The sequence below is a fragment of the Equus caballus genome, chromosome 23 (assembly GCF_041296265.1).
Source record: "Equus caballus isolate H_3958 breed thoroughbred chromosome 23, TB-T2T, whole genome shotgun sequence".
NCBI lineage: Eukaryota > Metazoa > Chordata > Mammalia > Perissodactyla > Equidae > Equus > Equus caballus.
Genome location: NC_091706.1, coordinates 16,062,171 through 16,083,232, shown reverse-complemented (window position 1 = coordinate 16,083,232; position 21,062 = coordinate 16,062,171). Strand labels below are relative to the sequence as shown.

The following is a 21,062-nucleotide window of genomic DNA, read 5'->3' as shown; positions in this document are numbered from 1 at the left end:
ACAATTTACCTCATGCCCCATGCTCATTTCATCAGCATATCATGTTGGCTTTACCTTTTAAATATATCCTGATTTAAACAACTTCTTTTCACTTCCAGTTGCAACCTCAGTCAGCCCCTGCTTGGACTGTTGAATAGTGTCCACTATCTGGCCTCCTTGGTTTCACTTTGAGTTTTGTCCTCTTTAAGTCCACAAAGTTTCAAGAGTGATCTTTTAATGGAAACATCTATTTACGTAACTCCTCTGCTTCAGTCCTCCGATGACTTAGATTAAGTTCTTTTTACTGAGGCTTGTATTTATTACACAGACTTGTGATATTCTCCCAGATAAATGCTTTTCCTTAGACTCCTCTTGGCAGACTAACAGTTCACAGATAGCCCTTCAGGTGTTTTTCTGTTTTGTTTTCTCTTCACAATGTTGGACTACTTAATTTCTTTTTTAATTTGAGTTCATAGTAGTTTACATCATTGTGAAATTTCATTTGTACATTATTTCTTGTCTGTCACCACATAGGTGCTCCCCTCCACTCCCTGTGCCCTCCCCTCTACCCTCTTCCCCTGGTAACCACTGAACTATTTCTTTGTCCATGTGCTTTTTTGTATTCCACGTATGAGTGAAATCATCTGGTGTTTGTCTTACTCAGCTAAGCGTAATTCCCTCCAGGTCTTTCCATGTTGTTGCAGATGGGATGAATTTGTCTTTTTTTCTGGCTGAGTAGTAGTCTGTTGTGTCTATATACCACATCTTCTTTATCTAATCACCAGTCGATGGGCACTTGGATAGTGTCCATGTCTTGGCTATTGTGAATAGTGCTGTGATGAACATAGGGGTACGTGTGTTGCTTTGGATTGTTGATTTCAAGTTGTTTTGGGTAGATACCCAGTAGTGGGAGAGCTGGGTCATATGGTATTTCTGTTTTTAGTTTTTTGAGCAATCTCCATACTGTTTTCCATAGTTGCTGCACTAGTTTGCATTCCCCCCAGCAGTGTCTGAGGGTCTCCTTCTCTCCACACCCTTTCCAACATTTGTTATTTTTAGTCTTATTGATGATAGCAATTTTAAGAGGTGTAAGGTGGTATCTTAGTGTAGTTTTGATTTACATTTCCCTGATGATTAGTGATGCTGAACATCTTTTCATGTGTTTATTGACCATCTGTATATCTTCTTTGGAAAAATGTCTGTTCATATACTCTGCCCATTTTTTGATGGGCTGTTTCTTTTTTTCTTGTTCAGTTGTGTGAGTTCCTTATATGTTATGAAGCCTAACCCCTTATCAGATAGATGATTTTCTCGGGATTGCTTTAGCTATTCAGGGTCTTTGGTTGCCCCATATGAATTTTTGGATTCTTTGTTCTATTTCCATGAAGAATGTCCTTGGGATTCTGATTGGGTTTGCATTGAATCTGTAGATTGCTTTGGGTAGTATGGACATTTTGACTGTGTTCATTCTTCCAATCCATGTGCATGGAATCTCTTTTCATCTCTTTGTGTCGTCATCTATTTCTTTCAGTAACGTCTTAAGTTTTCATTGTAGAAGTCCTTCACCTCCTTGGTTAAATTTATTCCTAAGTGCTTTATTCTTTTTGTTGTGATTGTAAATGGAATTGTATTCTTGAGTTCTCTTTCTGTAAATTCGTTATTAGAGTACAGAAATGCAACTGATTTTTGTCAGTTGAATTTGTACCCCGCAACGTTACTGTAGTTGTTAATTATTTCTAATAGTTTCCCGATGTATTCTGTAGGGTTTTCTCTGTATAGGATCATGTCATCTGCAAAGAGTGAGTGTTTCGCTTCTTCACTCCCTATTTGGATTCCTTTTATTCCTTTCTGTTGCCTAACTGCTCTGGCCAAAACCTCCAGTACTGTGTTGAGTAAGAGTGGTGATAGTGGGCATCCTTGTCTTGTGCCTGTTCTCAGAGGGATGGTGTTCAGTTTTTCCCCATTGAGTATGATGTTGGCTGTGGGTTTGTCATATATGGCCTTTCTTATGTTGAGGTAGTTTCCTCCTGTCTCCATTTTGTTAAGCATTTTTATCGTAAATGGCTGTTAAATCTTGTCAAATGCTTTCTGTGTGTCTATAGAGATGATCATGTTTTTATTCCTGAATTTACTGATATGGTGTATCACATTGATTGATTTGCAGATATTGAACCCTCCCTGTGTCCCTGCAATAAATCGCACTTGATCATGATCTGTGATCTTTTTGATGTATTGCTGTATTCGGGTTGGCAATATTTTGTTGAGAATTTTTGCATCTATGTTCATCGGTGATATTGGCCTGTAGTTTTCATTTTTTGTGTTGTCCTTGTCATGCTTTGGTATCAGAGTGATGTTGGGCCTGTAGAATGTGTTAGGAAGTGTTCCATCTTCCCTAATTTTGTGGAATAGCTTGAGAAGGACAGGTATTAAATCCTCTCTGAAAGTTTGGTAGAATTCCCCAGGGAAGCCATTCTTTATCTAATCACCAGTCCTGGGCTTTTATTCTTTGGGATACTTTTGATTACTGTTTCAATCTCTTTACTTTATCTAATCACTGGTCCTGGGCTTTTATTCTTTGGGATACTTTTGATTACTGTTTCAATCTCTTTGCTTGTGGTTGGTCTATTCAGATTCTCTATTTCTTCTTGATTCAGCCGTGGGAGGTTGTAAGAGTCTAAGAATTTATCCATTTCTTCTAGATGGTCCATTTTGTTGGCATGTAGCTGTTCCTAGTATTCTCTTATATTCCTTTGTATTTCTGTGGTATCCATTGTTATTTCCCCTCTTTCATTTCTAATTTTATTTATCTGAACTTTCTCTCTTTTTTACTGTGTAAGACTGACGAGGGGTTGTCAATTTTATTTATTTTCTCAAAGAACCAGCTCTTTGTTTCATTGAGCCTTTCTTCTGCCTTTTTTGTTTCAATAGGATTAATTTTTGCTCTGATTTTTATTATTTCTCTCTTTCTGCTGACTTTGGGATTTATTTGTTCTTGTTTTTCTAATTCAGTTAGGTGTAGTTTGAGATTGCTTATTTGGGTTTTTCCTTGTTTGTTAAGGTGAGCCTGTATTGCGATGAATTTCCTTCTTAGGACCGCTTTTGCTGCATCCCATATGGGTTGGTATGGTATGTTTTCATTTTCGTTTGTCTCCAGATATTTTTTGATTTCTCCTTTAATTTCATTGATCCATTGGTTATTCAATAGTGTGTCTTTTAGTCTCCACATCTTTGTCCCTTTCTCAGCTTTTTTCTTGTAATTAATTTCTAGCTTTATAGCATTGTGAGCAGAAAAGATGCTTGTTATTATTTCAATCTTCTTAAATTTATGGAGCCTTGCCTTGTTTCCCAACATATGGTCTATTCTTGAGAATGTTCCATGTGCACTTGAGAAGAATGTGTATTTGGCTGTTTTTGGATGGAGTGTTCTGTATATGTCTATTAAGTCCAACTGGCCTAGCTTTTCATTTAATTCCACTGTTTCCTTGTTGATTTTCTGTCTGGATGATCTGTCCATTGATTTGCATGCAGTGTTGAGGTTGCCTACTAATATTGTGTTATTGTTAATATCTCCTCTTAGGTTTGTTAATATTTGCTTTATGTACTTTGGTGCTCCTGTGTTGGGTGCACAGATATTTACAAGTGTTATGTCTTCTTGGTGGAGTATATCTTGGATCATTATATACTGCCCCTCTTTATGTCTCTTTACCTGTCTTTATCTTGAAGTCTACTTTGTCTGATATAAGTATTGCGACACCTGCCTTCTTTTGTTTACCATTAGCTTTGAGTATCGTGTTCCATCCCTTCACTCTGAGCCTGTGCTTGTCATTGGAGCTGAGATGTGTTTCTTGGATGCAGCATATTGTTGGGTCTTGCTCATTAATCCATCTCGCCACTGTGTCTTTTGATTGGAGAATTCAATCCATTTACGTTTAGGGTGATTATCGATGTATGAGGGCTTAATGCTGCCATTTGATCACTCGTTTTCTGGTTCTCCTGCATTTCCTTTGTTTATCATCCTGTGTATTTCAGTCTACCAATTGAGGTTATGTAGTTTTTTATGTTGTGTTTCTTTGTATTCTTCTTATTTTTTATTTGTGTCTCTGTTCTGCTTTTTTGTTTAATGGTTACCCAGAGGTTTGTAATCAAGATCTTGTGGACAAGATAGTCCCTTTTGTGATGGCCTCTAATTTCCTTAGAGTAAACCAATTCAGTCCCTTACCTCTTCCCCTCCTAAGTTGTCTTTCCCACATCTTATTCCATCTTGTGTTGTGAATTTTGGTTAAAACGAGAAGATTATCTTTGTTCTTGGTGTTTTCTGTCTTTTTGCGTTTAATGCTATACTTGAGTATTTGCTGTTCTGCTCTGAGTCTGTCTACCTATGTAACTCCTTACTCCATGCTTTGTAACCGCCCCCCCCCCTTATTTTCCCTAGGTATGAGGGCCTTCTTGAGGATTTCTTGTAGGGGGGCTCTTGTGGCTACGAATTCCCTTAGCTTATGTTTGTCTGGGAAAGTTTTTATTTCTCCATCACATCTAAAGGATATTTTTGCTAGATAGAGTATTCTTGAATGAAAGTTTTTGTCCTTCAATTTTTTGTATATGTCATTGGAGTCTCTCCTAGCCTGTAAGGTTTCTGCAGAGAAATCTGCTGAAAGCCTGATGGGGTTACTTTGTAGGTTATTTTCTTCTGCCTTCCTGCCCTTAGTATTCTTTCTTTGTCATTCATTTTTGCCAGTTTCAGTACTATATGCCTTGCAATAGATCTTTTTACATTGGCCTATTTAGGAGATCTGGCAGCCTCTTCCATGTGCATTTCCTTCCCTAGGTTTGGGAAGTTCTCTTCTATTGTTTCTTTGAACACACTTTCTGCTCCATTCTCCTTCTCTTCTTCTTCTTGAATACCTATAATTCTTATGTTGCATTTCCTAATTGAGTCGGATATTTCTTGGAGACTTTCTTCATTTCTTTTTAGTCCTAGTTCTCTCTCCTCCTCTATCTGGAGCATTTCAACATGTCTGTCTTTGATTATGCTGATAGGCTCCTCTATGGTGTCTGCTCCAGCATTTAGGGAATCCATATTTTGTTTTATTTCTTCCATTGTGTCTTTCATCTCCAATATTTCTGATTGATTCTTCTTTATATTTTCAATCTATTTTGTGAAGTAGCTCCTGAACTTGTTGAATTGTTTCTAGGCGGTCTCTTTTACCTGGTTGAGTTTTTTGATGATAGCTGTTTTGAATTCTTTGTCATTTAGATTACATATTTCTATGTCCTTAGGACTGATTTCTGGGTACTTGTCATTTTCTCTCTGGTGTGGAGATCCTATATAGTGTTTGATATTGCTGTAAGGGGTGGCTCGATTCTTATGCATCCTGGTATTATTTGGTTGCAGTTACCACCTATCGCCACTGGGTGGGGGTCAAGAGCCACATATTCTCAGCCCTCTGCTTTCATCCAAAATCCCAGGGACTGGAGCTGTGCTGAGTGGGTGGCGGGAGGGACGTTTCCTCCGTCTGCTCTTCTGGAGTGTTGGCTTGATAAGGTCACCCCCTGTGTAAGCTTTCGCCCTGGTAGAAGGCTTCCCTCTAGGCTGCAAGGGCCCTTGGGAGTCCTTGAAGTTCCTGCGAACAGACGTCCCCTCCTTCATTCCTTCCCTCTAGGAGGCCCCCCTTGGTCCTGCTCACAGTCTTTAGGAGAGGGAGGGAAGGTTTCTCTTACCCTGTTCCACCTCCTCTGAGGGGGGCTCCAGCCTCTCTGCCCTCCATTGTATGGCTGAGGGGATCTCTCTGACATTTTTTGTGTTGTGTTTGGAGTATGGATGTTTTTTTCATTATATATTGGAGGGGAGAGATTTCTGAGAGACCTCACTCTGCCAAGATGCTGACTCCTTAAGTCACTCCTGGACTACTTAATTTTTAAAAAAATTGATATCCTTTAAAAATCAGAAGATTTTAGATTAAATTAGGCTGTTCTGAAAAATTAGGAGACATTACCACACTAGCCCTGCATTCATTCACGGCTGCAATGGGATAAGTAGTGCTGACTTCTGTTAGATGACACATATGTTCTCCAATTTGCCAGCGCTCCCCACGGTATCTTGCAGCCTGCTCCTGCCCTAAAGTAAGTCATCATTCATTGAACAAACATTTTTTGAGCAATATTCTGTTCAAAATAGTGCCAAGCATTATTTTACGTCCTGGAGATAAAGCAGTGCATAAAACAAAGCCTTGATCTCATTCATTATATGTTCCTTGGGACAAATACATCTATAATGTAAGGTGGTGGTAAGCAGGGGAAGGGGATAGAAAGTGGTGGGGTGCTATTTTAGAGAGGAGTGCACAGGGAAAACCTCTATATGAGGAATTGACACCAGAACAGAGGCTGGAATGTAATAGGGATGGAGCTTTGTAAACTCTATTGTAGACAGTCATTTTGGGGAGGGGGTCAGCATGTACAAAGGTCCTGAGAAGAGAGTGTGTTTGATGTGTTTGAAGGACAAGGAAGGCCTGGGTGACTGCCAGTGCAGTGAATGGAGAAGAATGGTAGGTAGGAAATGAGGTTGGAGAAGGAGACCAGGGCCACGTGATGCAGGGCATTTCAGGCCATGGTGGGATCTGGGGTTTTGCTGTGAGGAAGGAAACTATTGAAAGGTTTTGAGTAGGAAGTGATGTGAAATGACTTATTTTAAAACAATCCCTTTGGCTTCTGGTGGTGAATAAATTATAGTAGGGACAAGTGTGGATGGAGTGGGGACTTGTCTGGAGGTGGTTATAGAAGTGAGAGATGGTGGTGACTTGAAATAGAGACATCTGTGAAAGGAGTGAGATGGGGTTAGATTAGAAAAGGACGATAGAGCCTATGGGGTTTTCTGATGGATTTGGTGATGGGATGTGGGAGAATGAGAGGACTTGAAGTGCAGGTTTTCAGCCTGAGTAACTGGATGGATTGAGGTGCCTTTTAGCAATGTGGTAAACACTAGGAAAGTTCCTTTCTAGCCATGTAAAATTTTAGTATCTTACTTGGTATCTGGGTAGAGGTAAAGTATAAACTTCACCTAGAGGATAAGCTTACAGCTCTGTAACACAATCTGAGATTTTTAACAGACCCAATCTTGTGAGTCATGTGATACCACCAAGTTCTTTGAGACCAGGAACACTGTTTGTTTTTCTCTCTGTTTGTAAGGTATAGTATGCTCACTGAAACTTCCATTAAGAATCCAGAAGTTTTTTTATAGTTCCAGTCACTGCTATAAATTCCTATTATCCCATTATATTAGGCTTCTGTATACATGTCTTGTAAGAATTATAATATGGTAGAAATACTCCTTTAATAGAGTTTCTGACTTCTTAATCAGATCAGCCAGATGATATTAAATTCATAGTCTTCAAAGTGAGTCCAGCAAACCACTTAATTTGTTAATGTCTCAGCAGTGTTTTAAATGATTTTCAGGGTAGGAATCCATGTATCAGTTAGTCTTTTCTTTACAATGAGCTGAAGGAGGAATGTGATTTTGCTATCACTTTGAGTAATTCTACTTGAGAAAGCTTGACCTTTGTAGCCTAATAGTGTGTAAACAGGGATTTAATAAATTTTAAAGTAAGAGTCTTATCAAATAGTAATTATTAGTGTATATTTACTGTTCACCTGTTACTGTAAGAATACTTTGTAAGTGGGAATTATTACTTTGTGATCTTATCATAAGCATTAGCCTTATTTTGCAAATGAACATATTAAATGCAAGTATATTTAAATTGCCTAAGAACAAGCAATTGAAGTTAAGGAAAGAGACAGCATTAGACTATGGTATTTTAAAGGATATACCTGTAAGGAAAGCTTGGATGTATGATAGCAATATTTAGACAAACAGGTTGACATTCCATTACTGTTTTCTTATTAGCAAATAGTGATTTTGCAAGAGAAATATAATGAAAAGTTCTGCTACTATTCAAGGACCTAATTATTCCTTTTTTCTATAGGAAGATTTTCAATCAATGACTTATGGATTTAAAATGGCTAACAGTGTGACAGATCTTCGAGTTACAGGTAAAACTATTTATAAAGATAATTCACAAGTTTAACGTTTGGATTTGTTTCCTTTTTAAACTCATTGTCTCTCTTTCTAGGCATGCTAAAAGATGTGGAGGATGATATGCAAAGAAGAGTAAAGGTATATATTTTTTTCTCTTTTCTTTGGTATTGGATTTTTACTTTCTTCTAAATGTGAGGTTAACTTTAGCTAATTACAAATCGCTAGTGTAGGTAGGACCACCAACTTCCTTTATATATGCTGTGCCTTTTTTGTAATGAATTTTGAAGACTGCTGGAGGAGTTTCTGATGAATTAATGTCACTTTCAAGTATTGAAAATTTAACCCTTTTAATTTTTCACTTTTTTGCCAATGTTGTACAATTTTAACATGCTATTTTAAGAACAGCGTAATATTCTAGTTTTAAGTTCCTCAAGGGTAAGGACTATGTACATCGACTTTGTATCTTTAATAAAGCTAGTACAGTGTCTGCAACACAGTAGGAGAGCTTGGTAGATGCTATCATCCCAAATCTGGGGAGAGCCTTCTATGAGTGACATCCTTCAGCTAAATGATCCCAATGATTTGGTTCTTACATTTTACATTATTGTCTTATTTGATATTTACAATTATTCAGTGAATTAGGCAATTAAATGCACACAATGCCACACTTTTACATGTGGAAAATACAGCTCAAAGGGATTAAGTAATCTGTCGGAGTCTTAGTTAAGGGTAGCCACTAGTAAATCGCAGCTCCCAGGCTGGAGCCCAGATCTTCCTGTGGTAGTGCCCTAGATTTGTCAAAATAGTCAACTGTGTATTACTCTTGTATCAACAAGACATTTTTTGCATTTTAGTGTAGAATAGATCAGTATTTATCATGTGACTGTATGTTGTGATTTTGTAAAGGTTACTATTTTTTTCTAACAGTTAGTTTTGAAAGCATCAGGAATTTCAATTAATAGATCATTTTAAAAGAAAGAAGGTGGCCGGCCCCATGGCGTAATGGTTAAGTCTAGTGCACTCTGCTTTGGTGGCCTGGGTTTGGATCCTGGGCACAGACCTGTGCACCGCTCATCAAGCCATGGTATGGTGGCAACCCACATACAAAATAGAGGAAGATTGGCACTGATGTTAGCTCAGGGCAAATCTTCCTCAAGCAAAAAAGAGGAAGATTGGCAACAGGTGTTAGCTCAGAGCAAGTCTTCCTCACCAAAAAAAAAAGACAGAAAGAAAGAAAAGAAAAGTACTGTGTGCCATGTGCTTTTACTTACATTATTTCATTGTTTTGCCTTTGCTGTTTTTAGTACCTTATTCTTTTGTGTGATCTTTATAATTTATATCAAAGTGAACTTTCTGTGTATAATATTAATAGGAGGAAAGTAAATACTAAATATGAGTTATTTTCCTGCTGAATAGTTTTCTTAAAAATAGTATCTTACATACACTCAATAAATTGATTTAGTGCTTTACCTTGTATATTTATCATTTAATGCCTCTACAGATTCGTATTTGTTTTAATTCCCTTTTTTTAAAATTTTAGAGTACTCGAAGTCGACAAGGAGAAGAAAGAGATCCAGAAGTTGAACTAGAAGTAATTGAACTTATTTTCTGGTAGATAATATCAGAGAAGTCTACCTCTTAATGTTGTAGTTTTATGAACTGCGTTATAATTTATGGAAGCCCTTTTTAAGGTATTTCTTTAAAAATTGGACATTGCAAGGGATTTTATTTCCCTTGTATTTATTTTGATAGAATGATAATACAGCTCTTTCAAATAAATGATTTCAAAGCTCTTCAGTATTCCTGAGGTAGGAAGAAAAAATGACTTTTTATAGATGATGCATCAAAGCTTGGCAAAACTCAAGAACTTGCACAGTATCAGAAGTTGCCAAACCTTTGTTGAGATCCTGAATTTTCTGACTCTGCTTAAAGCACCTTTTTATCAATTCTTTTTAAAATATTATTAATTAAATCAGTTTTTGAGATAATAGTGTAACTTTTGACTTAGGGAAAAGTCAGTCTTGTTGATGTAGAAACTTTATACTTCTGTTTTGGTAGAATAAGCTTTATTTTCTGCAGCTCATTTTCAGACATTTAAAAGACTATAAGTGAAGGTGTTTGTAATGTAGTAAGTGGTTAACATTGAGATTTAGGACTTAAAATACTATATTTTAAAATGAAATTCCTTTGACAAACTTTGCATCTTTTAACTTCTAGTCCTTTCTTATTTTTTAGCACCAACAATGTTTAGCAGTATTCAGCAGAGTGAAATTTACCCGAGTGTTACTGACAGTGCTTATAGCCTTTACTAAGAAAGAGGTAAGGGTATTTACTGTAATCTGTTTTAGTGTTTTTGTTTTGGATGGAATGCTTTATTGAAGTGGTTCTGAGCCTTTTCCGTTGAAATGCCCTGATCTCATATATACAGCACTTAGTGTGTGGTGTATTTACATCAGAGTATCCCTGATGGTTTCCTCAGAAAGTCACATACATTTTACATTGTGCTCCATAACATGCTCATGTCTGTTTGGAGATAAAAATAATATTTTATATTACTTATTAGTGGATAAAATAATGGAAGCTGAAGTTGCTTGTAGGGTGTCATATTTTGTGAATTGAAAAGGAGAAAGTAAAAATGAGAATTTTAGCTAGATGGTTCTTTCGTTCAGTTAAATAATTGTTGAATTTGTGTAGAACCAAAAACAAGCACTAGATGGTGAATATTTTTTCTTTAGTTTGAATAAATTACAGACTAATTTGTAAATAGTTAATAAGTGATCAGTAGAGATCCAGCCTTTATAATACTGATCTAATTTCTGTAATTCTACTTTTTTCCATTTTTTAGAAAAAGTTTCACCTTGATGAATGACATAGTAGAAATGTTGAAATTTCCCATTTTCCAGTTGACTGCATGTCTGGTTTTTTTTAACGTAAGATTAACAGAATAAACCAGAATGTTTCCTATTGTTTTTTTAATGACTCCTAAAAGATATAAATATGGGTAAGAAAGTAATTTCTGTCCTGACAGGATCTGGGCATCCTGTATTAAGTGAATAGTTTATGAAAACCAATGTCATTACAAGGATTTAATTTCATTATTGTTTATAGGATTTTCCTATTTAATGTATATCTTTCAGTGAAAGAATATGTAAGAATGTTTTTGGTGATTTATTTGCTAGACCAGTGCTGTTGCAGAAGCTCAAAAATTGATGGTTCAAGCAGCAGATCTTCTTTCTGCCATTCATAATTCTTTGCATCATGGCATCCAGGCCCAGAATGATACTACAAAAGGAGGTAATTGTCTGTTTTGCTCCTGCTCTTTTTTTGTTGTTTCCTATCCAGAGTATACGGTTTTCGGTTTATTCTAAAATTTCATTTAAGTTAGTCTATCTGGACCTTGGAATGTTTTGCTTCCTAGACTTATAGAGTGTTTTTATTCCCTTCTTTTTAAATTTATTCTAGACGAAGTACAATACTATAGAACTTAGCCATCTCTTGTATTTTATCGTTTGGGCTCTGAACATTTACTGTGTTTGGTGATCATGCTGTGATGTCAGCAGTACATCCTTTTTTAATCACCTCTCCCCTTTACTCCTTTGAGAGATCATCACCTCCATTACACGATTTTCCCCCGACTCCACCAGGCCTAGGATTCCTTCTGTGGCCTCATGGCGCTCCTATATGCCTCAGTTATAACATTTGTTCAGTATAGCATATTGTAGTTATTTACATATTTGTCTTTCCATGAGATTTTGAGTACGTTTAGGCCAGAGATTGTCTTCTTTGTATGTCTCTGTAGTGCATGTACGTTGTTGGCACTCAGTAGATTTTATTTATGAAATATGCCTTAAATAAAAAGAGCAGTGTACCTTTTTTCTAAAAGTTGCATCTGAGTTAACATTTTACATAATGTGTAGCAATTTTCGTTATCTTTAAAGCTAATTAAAATGAGATGATATTTATATTCTTTAAATTAGTTTTTCCCAATTGTTGGTCCTCTGACCAGGAGGCCGGTTTTTACTGATTCACATTCCTTTTCTTTTTCACCCCTCCCCTCCTCTTAGGGACAACAGTTGTGGTATTTCCCTTCCCACAAATTTTTTTCTTACTCAGACATTAGTTAGTGGAACAATCCAAAAGGTAGTCAATAGTATCGTAGTCTTTATGTTACTGAATTTATTAATTCATTAACATTTTCTCATTTTCCTCAGGAGAGGGAATGTATACATATAGGAGGTGACTGACTGTGTCTCATTCCTTAACCATGGGACATTAAAAAAGAAGGTTGTTAATGCATAGCAAGCTATCTAGTACATGTTTACAGAGAAGTATAACATATCTACAACTCGTCAATACTTTGAAATCCAGTGCAAGGATACTTTTATGAAACCGCTGTATAATATATTACTGCAGAGTAGTTGGTTTGTTGGGTTATGTATCAATGAGGTATTAATGATGCAAAACAAGAGTCTTCCAGCTGACTAGATTCCGATGCTCCTTTTTGCCATATCCTAACTACTGTGGGCTGTTCTGGTCTGTATCTCTGAGGATAAGAATTGCCATGGAGTCGTGAGTTGCCTCTCTGGTTTGTGGCTTCCTTATATTTCAGACGAATCAGTGCTAAAAAAAATTGCCTGTGTATATTTCCCACTATTTCTCTGCTTTTATAGTCTGCTCATGAGTAAGCTTCAGGAAGATGGTTTGCATAAAATTGGCTGGAGTAAACTTTTTAAAAAATAGAATCTTCTGACTAAGCAAATGGAGTTAAATTTAGGGAGTACTTTGTGCTTAGTTTTCTGTTTAATTCCTTTAAGCTGGCATAATTTAACTTTGTAATTATCCCTTAAGCATACAGCTTAACAGTTCCATAACAAGCAAATGCCTTCCCAATAATGTCTAGTTAAGAAGAATGATGATAAAGCAATAATGTAGATTAGTTTTGGTCTCAGATTACTCATTTTGCCTTATTAATATTATTGCAACTCCACCTAGTGACAGAATGGCTGTGTAAAGCTCAGAATCACTAAGCATTCATTTTGTCTTCTCATTGGAAAGATATATAATCAGTAGGACTTGAAAACAGTGGTGTAAAGGGAGGAATTAGGAAGAATCAGATTTGATCCAAGGATTGCTTGCTGATGGGTTTACTTAATGGGTGTGATGTCTTGAAGATGCAAAAGGCAGAGTAGTTTGGGGAGAGGAGGTGGTTAAGGCTTGGCTTAGATCTAATTAACGGGATCTTTTGATGTGGTGACATGGAGCAGTTCACTAGTAAAGTGAGTATTTTGCTCTTGAAAATGGATGGAAAAGCAGGTTTTGGAATCATTTTCATATAAGTGCTAATTGAAATAGAAGGAATGGATGTTATTACTCAGGGCTTGCTGGGTTCAGGACCTTGGGTTAGATGTTTGTTGAAGAAACAAGGGAAGAAGAGGATCTAATGAAGCAAATATCACTCTTTGTCTTTGCTTATGCTGTCTTCCTGCTCTGGAATTCTACGCTTCTTTTAATATGTCTGGAATTATAACCCATCCTTCAAAATGATGTTCAAGTCATCTCTTCCAGTGAGACTTTCCTGGTTCTGCTTGTCAAAGTTTCTCTCTCACTAATGTTCTTTCCTAGTTACTGTGGGTTGGGTTTTACACTTTAGGATTCAAGCATCTTTAACAGTTGCTAATGGAAATGAAAAATTTACTTAAACTAATGTTGCCTGAAATTGGTAGATATTTTTGAAGTCTATTTTCAAATCTGACATTCAATTTCAAGGGGACTTGTCATCCTTTTAAAATAAATTAAAAGAGGTCTGATTCAAATTGGTAGATTGAACACATGCGTTTACCTTCTGAAACCCCAGTGAAACAGTGAAGAAGTTTTTTGTTTGAACAGGCATGATCAATAAAGAGGGAAAAGACAAGGAAAGGAGATAACAATAACAGAATTTTAGAAGCAGGGAAACAGAAATACATTGACCTTCTGTCCCCAGATAACTGAATTCTATGCCACTGATAGAGAAAGTCGAGAGACAACTCACTTTGTCCTGTGGATCCCCTGAAGGCCTCCATCTTTAGTATACCAGATACCTCTGAAAATGAAGAAGAGAATTATGCTGATAACATGAAAACTGGTTGAAACTCTATTTAGAAGCAGTGGTTTTCTCCTGGATGACATTCTTGAACCCCAGAAAAGTAAAAGTTTATTCTCTGGAATAGGGGAACAGAATGGTGTGCATTATGGGGAAGTTAAGTGAAAATTTAAGTACTTATTATTGTGACCCAGTTCCTTCCCCTCATCCTCCCCTAACTCTTCGCCTCCCCCCACCCCCCAACTTTTAAAACAGTACAGCCTGGTTCTTGTACTCTGCTGAAAAGTTTGGAAGATTCTTCTTAGGGAGATTGGACAAGCCCAAGAGGTAGAGAAAAACAGCAGCAAAATTTAAATATATTGATATCAGCAGCTCCCCTGATAAAATAGCTTGGTTTAGAAAAGCCTAAGCTGTATTCACAGAGCTCTTAATGGCATTTTTTCTTCTCCAGTTTCAAATCTGAGTATATAGTCAAGGGTGCAAATCTATCCTGAAAAAAAAGAGCGAAACAGGCAAGCAAACCAAAACCTTAAAAAATGAGAAAAAAAGTGCATATGTAAAACAGAAATAAGATTTATACAAAAGGAAAAAAAGGATACAATCTTTGAGATTCAAAACATAAGAACAGAAATGATAAATAAGAAAATGTAGAACACAAAGTTGAGGAAATCTTAGAGAAAGTAGGGTAAAAAATGAAAAGATGGAAAATAAAGAGAAAAAAAGATACGAATATTGTAGGATCAGTCCAGAAGTTCTACTATCTAATAATGATAAACAATAAATAAGATAAATGAAGGATAAACTAATAAAAGTTGTTCCAGAAACAAAGATCAGAAAATAGAAGCAAAAAAAAAATCATTTAAGAAAATTTCCTGGAATCAAATGATACACATACTAAGATTGAAAGGGCCAATAAAGAGCTGTTGAGCACAACTAGGGTGAAAATAGACTTCTATCAAGGTATATCATCCTGAAATTTCAGAATAGTGGGGAAAAATAGAAGATCCTAAGAGATTTGAAAAAGACAAAGACAAGTTACATACACAGAATGTCATTAGACTTTTCAGTGCCAGCAGTGGAAGCTAGAAATCATTGGACCAAAGAACAGAGTTGAAGAAGTCAAACTCCCTAATTTCAAAACTTACTACAAAGCTACAGTAATTGAGACAGTGTGGGATGAGCATAAAGATATAGACATAGATCAGTGGAATAGAGTTAAGAATCCAAAAATGAACCTTCACATTTATGGTCAGTTGGTATTTGACAAGAGTGCTAAGACAATTCAGTGAGGAAAGAAAAGTGTTTTCAACAGGTGACGCTGAGACAACTGGATAGCCACATGTGAAAGAATAAAGTTGAACTACCCCTCCCGACCACCTCACATCATATACAGAAATCAACTCAAAATGGATCAATGGCCTAAATGTAAAAACTAAAAATGTAAAACTCTGAAAACATAGGCATACATTTTACGACTCAATAAAAAGAAAAATAAATTAAAAAATGGACGGGATCTGAATAGACATTTCCGTAAATAAGATATACAAATGACCAATAAGCACGTGAAAAGATGTTTTATCATCATTAACCATCAGGGAAATGCAAATCAAAATAAAAAGATACCATTTCCTGCCTATCAGATGGCTATAATCAAAAGACAGATAATAACAAGTGTTGGTGAGGATGTGGAGAAACTGAACTTTTATACACTCCTGGTGGGAATTTAAAATGATGCAACTGCTTTTGAAAATAATCTTGTAGTCTCTCAAAAGGTTAAACATGGAGTTTTATAACCCAGCAGTTCCAATCCTAGGTACATACCCAAAGGAAATGGAAACGTATGTCCACACAAAAAAGTTGTATGCTAATGCTCATAGCGACATTATTCATAATAGCTAAAAGGTAGAAACAACCCAAATGTCCATCAGCAGATGAATGGGTAAATAAAATGTATATCCATGCAAAGCAATAGTATTTGACAATTAAAAGAAGTGAAGTACGGATACTTGCTACTTGTGGACCAGTAGATGGACTTTGAAAACCTTAGGCTAAGTAGAAGAAGCCAGTCATAAAAGACCATATATTATATGATTTTTATTTATATAAAATGTCCAGAATAGATAAATCCATAGAAACAGAAAGTAGATTAGTGGTTGCCTAGTGCTAAAGGAGGGTAGGGAGGAGGAGAGTGCCTGCAAATGGATATGCAGTTTCTTCTTAGTGATAAAAACGTTGTATATTTGTGGTGGTGGTTTTACAACTCTATGACTATGTTAAGAAACTATTAAATTGTACACTTTAAATAGATGACATGATATGTTAATTATATTTCAATAGAGTTGTGATTAAAAGAAAATCAGTGGAGCAATGTTTTTAGAATTTGGGGGGAAAATGGTTTCTAATCTGGAATCCTCTTCCAAAACTGTAATTTAATTGAGAGGAAAGATAATTTCAAGTATTTAAAAATCTCCCAAATGTTTTTCAAGATCCAACTGGAATATGTGCTTTATTAAAATGAGAGAGTTAATCAAGAAAAAGAAAAGTGTGGAGGGGCTGGCCCTGTGGCCAAGTGGTTAAGCTCACACGCTCTGCTTCGGTGGCCTAGGGTTTTGCCAGTTTGGATCCTGGGTGTGGACCTAGCACTGCTCATAAAGCCATGCTGATGCGATGTCCCACATGCCACAACTAGAAGGACCCACAACTGAAATATACAACTGTGTACTGGGGGCTTTGGGGAGAAGGAGGAAAGAAAAGAGAGTAACATCAATTGACATTTAAAAAAAAAGCAAAGCATGGAGTTTAGGGAATATGAGACTCCAGCATAAGAGGATAATGAAGGAAATCCCCAGACTGATGGTACAGCAAGATCACCAGATACTAGCTGAATACTGTACATGGAGGACAAGTCCAGACTGGAGACAGTCACAAAGCTCTAGGGGACATGATTCAAAGTAGATGCAAGACCTGTTGTCACCAATAATATTGATACAAGAGCTGTTCTGTTTATTCTGGTAAGAGGAGATTTAGAGAATTGGCAGAGGTTTTGGGGTTTAATTCAGTGTTAAGTACATAGAAAAAAGCAAACAAAAAGTGAGACAATAATTAACTTCAGAATATGTATGAAAGTAAAAGTTGTTTCCATGTTTGCAAAATTATTCATGACCCAGGTGTGAATATCTTTTACTTAATCATAATGGTGCAAATGCTGAGTGTTGATCATAACCAAAATTATGATCTAACTATATTGGAGGTGAGGGGACAGAAGTATATGTATGCATATAATCTATATGCACTTGTAAGTACTACTTCATATTTTAGCAGTTTACACGTATTTCTGACTTCCTCTTTTTGAAGATGGAGGATTAAGTCAGAGATAATGTGTGAAACTATTAATATAAAGTGGCATGATAAGCTTGTTATTTGGCGATATGGAGGTTAAATACCAAAAAAATATCTAAGGAGAAATGGAAGAGATTGCCTCTGGGAAGAGAGAAGTAATGGAACTGGGGGTAGAGGGTGGACAGAAGATTATTAGTTTTAATAAAAACCTTGTTCAGCTGTTTTATTCTTGAGCAGCATACGTTTATGACTGAGTAAAAGAAAATAAAAATCAGTGTGAATTAAAAATAGATTAAAATATGATTTAGAATATGATGCTGTTATCATCTGGTAATATGATACCTTTAACCTCCTGAAGGCTGAACTTGGTGCTGAAGCATAAACTATGCTGCCTCAGCCCCGCTGGCTTCATTTGCCAGCTTGGCAGTGTATAAGAGAGATGGAAGCTGACTTCATTTTAAGATCATAACCCATTAGAGAGGCCTAGGCCATGATGTGCTAGTGCCAGGAACTTCAGATGTTTACTCTTTTAATTGAAACATTTTTCTTCTTAAAAAACAAAAGTACACACACACACATCCCTAAGTTTGTCTGTGTGTGTGTGTGTGTGTGTGTGTAATCTAGAGGACTTTAGGGTTTTAGGTGGTGCAGTAAAGATATCTCTGCTGTTCCTCCTGTCTACAACCAACTGAAAATTATAAGGATTATGAGAAACAGAATCCTCCCAACTTCTTAAAAAATAGGAAACCCTGTAACCCAAATGAAAATAGAGGGGCTGTCAAACACATTAACAGTAGGGCCCAGATGAGGGGGAACATTGAGAATGAATTCTAAGATTTTCTTGGTGTTAGCGTAAGTAGATCAGCAAAGCACAGTGTTCTCCAAAGTAGATGGTGTAACCTGAAGGACAAAACCAGGGATTCTTTTAGAGTAATAACTAAGAGTGGGATATGCAAGCTGGCTGTGAGAACCTACCTAATCAATATGCTAGAGATGCAGAGGAGGTGGGGCTTTTCCAGAAACCATATAAATATGCTACTCCTTTGTTACTTTTTGTTACTCTTTGTTACTCCTGTAAGACAGAGGAGATGCTCTGGATGTTAGCAGTCTAGCAACTGGTAATCTTTGTCAGTAAAGGAGATAGAAAGGTAACTTGTCTTACATGCTCATACAACACCAACAGGCCCATCATATGGGGCTTAACTGCAAGTCAGTCAGGCTTCCTGTTAGTAGAGGACTGTTCTAACACTTCGCCCGAATAATTGGCTCAGGAAGCACTCATTCAATGATGTAATAATCAAAAAAGAACTGTACGGTATTTATACACAAATAGTCCAGCAAGTTAATGAGCAAAAAACAAGAAAAACAAAAGGCAGATGAAAAACACAAATCAGAAACATATTTCTGCAGGATTTCAAAGAATTTATTGAAAAATAAAGTCTTGGGGCCAGCCTGGTGGCCCAGCGGTTAAATTTGCTCGCTCCGCTTTGGCATCTTGCGTTTTGCCGGTTTGGATCCTGGGTGCACACCTACGCACTGCTCATCATGCCATACTGTGGCAGGCGTCCTGCATATGAAGTAGAGGAAAATGGGTACAGATGTTAGCTCAGGGCCAATCTTCCTCAGCAAAAAGAGGATTGGCAGCAGCTGTTAGCTCAGGGCTAATCTTCCTCAAAAAAAATGAATAAAGTCTCTATAAAACAAGAGTACAAAGCAGAGATATTAGACTAATGGGAGAAATAATGAATAACAGAAAGAGAGTACACATGAGCAGGCAGAGTTAGGAAAGAAGAAGAGGAAAGTACTGAAAGTGAAGACTCATTGAAAATAGTAAAATGTATGCTAAGCATTGCAAGCAGAATGAGAGTGAAAAAAATAATTTGAAGCATTAGAAAATAACATCCAAACAAGACTCACTGTACTCATAATTGATGTCCCTTAAAAGGAGAACCACATAATGGAATAGGAGAAAAAGTTAAATATTCCTAGAAAGAAGCAAATACAATTAAATCTACAGATTTAATTGGAAGGCTGTAATGTGTCCTAGGGAAAATTGATAAAGAATTATTAATATTTAGAAGCATCCTAGTAAATTACTTTAGATAGGAACCAACAATGTTATGTGCAGGTTGGCTTCAGAGTTCTTCACATCAACATTCAAGACAGAAAGTACTGGAATAGTGTCTAAAAGTCCTCAGTTAAAGAAGTATGACCCAGGGGCTGGCCCCGTAGCTGAGTGGTTAAGTTTGCATGCTCTGCTTTGGCAGCCTGGGGTTTCACCGGTTCAGATCCCAGGTGCAGACATGGCACCACTCATCAAGCCATGCTGAGGTGGTGTCCCACAGCACAATTAGAAGAACCTACAATTAGAATATACAACTATGTGCGGTGGGGGCGGGGGGGGGGGGTCACTTTTGGGGGGAGGAGAAGAAGAAGGAGATAAAAAAAGGGAAGATTGGCAACAGATGTTAGTTCGGGTGCCAATCTTTAGGGAAAAAAAAAAAGAAATATGACCCAAGAATTTTATAGCCATCTCAACTATTTTTAAGTGATACTCAGACAAGTATTTTTAAATTTGCGAGGACACAGGAAATATTTTTCCTGGAGGGAAAAGATTGGAATCAAGGATGAAATTTAGCTTACTGAGACAGAAATGGAAAAGCTATGACAGAAAGGATAGGCAGTGAGCATTAAATTCATTTTATTATAGAACTACGGTTAAAACGGCTGTGGAAGTTGATTTTATTAAATATAATGTGACTTGTGTCACAAACCTTGACAATATAAAGTAGTCATGTAACAAAAGTCAGGAGGAAAAGAAGACTGATTTCTTTTATGTTGCCAGGGTCCAAAGATACTGGTTAGAGTCAATAAATCTATCATAGGTATATTTCAGCATATAAAGGTAACTGACGATGGAGATAACAGTTCAGATTTGGTGGGTAAAGAGATGGAGGGAGGTCTTTAACATTATCATTGTTTCTTCATGGGTAAGGAAATTAACTCTAGTGAAGCTAAAATCAAAAGCATTACAAAGGGACATATATATTTCGTATTAAGTGGGAACAAAACTAAGATATGGTACTTACTCTTCATACTTTCTATTCTTGGAAAAACTCAGTCCTAAAGCCGTGAAGTGGGCCTGAGCAAGATGGGCATTTTTACTGGAGCAGGTTGTTGGAGCCTGACCCAGGATTAGGACCATGTCCATGCAGGGCATAGGAGTGGCCTGACACAACATGTTGCAACCTTATGGGTAGGAAGGACATCATGGTTCCAGTGCAGTCCTCAGGACCTTTATCAAAGCCTGTGTGGCATGAGGATGCCTCTGCATATAATGGTAGTGGAGTGAGGGGGCATCTGTGAAGAGGTGGGCCTGGAACAAGATTTTGGGGCTAAGTAGCTTGAGGAGGGCATCATCATGAATGGGCAGCCTGGCTGGATTCATTACTTCCCAAGTGAGGTGAGAAGGGTATCTGCACAGCAGGGCAACTGAGGTTGGAGTGCCTGAGCCTAAGAAGGATGACCGTGTGGAAGCAACTTGGCACTCTGTGTCAAGAGCCTAAGTAGGGTGTGGAGAGTATGTCTATAGAAGGGCTGCTAGTGCAGAATTTTAGAGCCCAAAAGGCATTT

The 21,062-nt window shown here is 37.0% G+C and overlaps 1 protein-coding gene across 4 annotated transcripts in view; it reads left to right on the top strand.

Moving 5' to 3' along the window:
- The window catches only part of NAA35 (N-alpha-acetyltransferase 35, NatC auxiliary subunit), a 96,756-nt gene that overhangs the window by 32,450 nt on the left and 43,244 nt on the right, over positions 1-21,062 (top strand). For all 4 annotated transcript variants that reach the window (XM_023627119.2, XM_023627118.2, XM_023627121.2 and 1 more), the window contains exons 7-11: positions 7,956-8,022; positions 8,103-8,146; positions 9,549-9,599; positions 10,244-10,327; positions 11,188-11,302. In XM_023627119.2, coding sequence (XP_023482887.1) covers positions 7,956-8,022; positions 8,103-8,146; positions 9,549-9,599; positions 10,244-10,327; positions 11,188-11,302 — 361 coding nt within the window. The remainder of the gene's footprint in view (positions 1-7,955; positions 8,023-8,102; positions 8,147-9,548; positions 9,600-10,243; positions 10,328-11,187; positions 11,303-21,062) is intronic.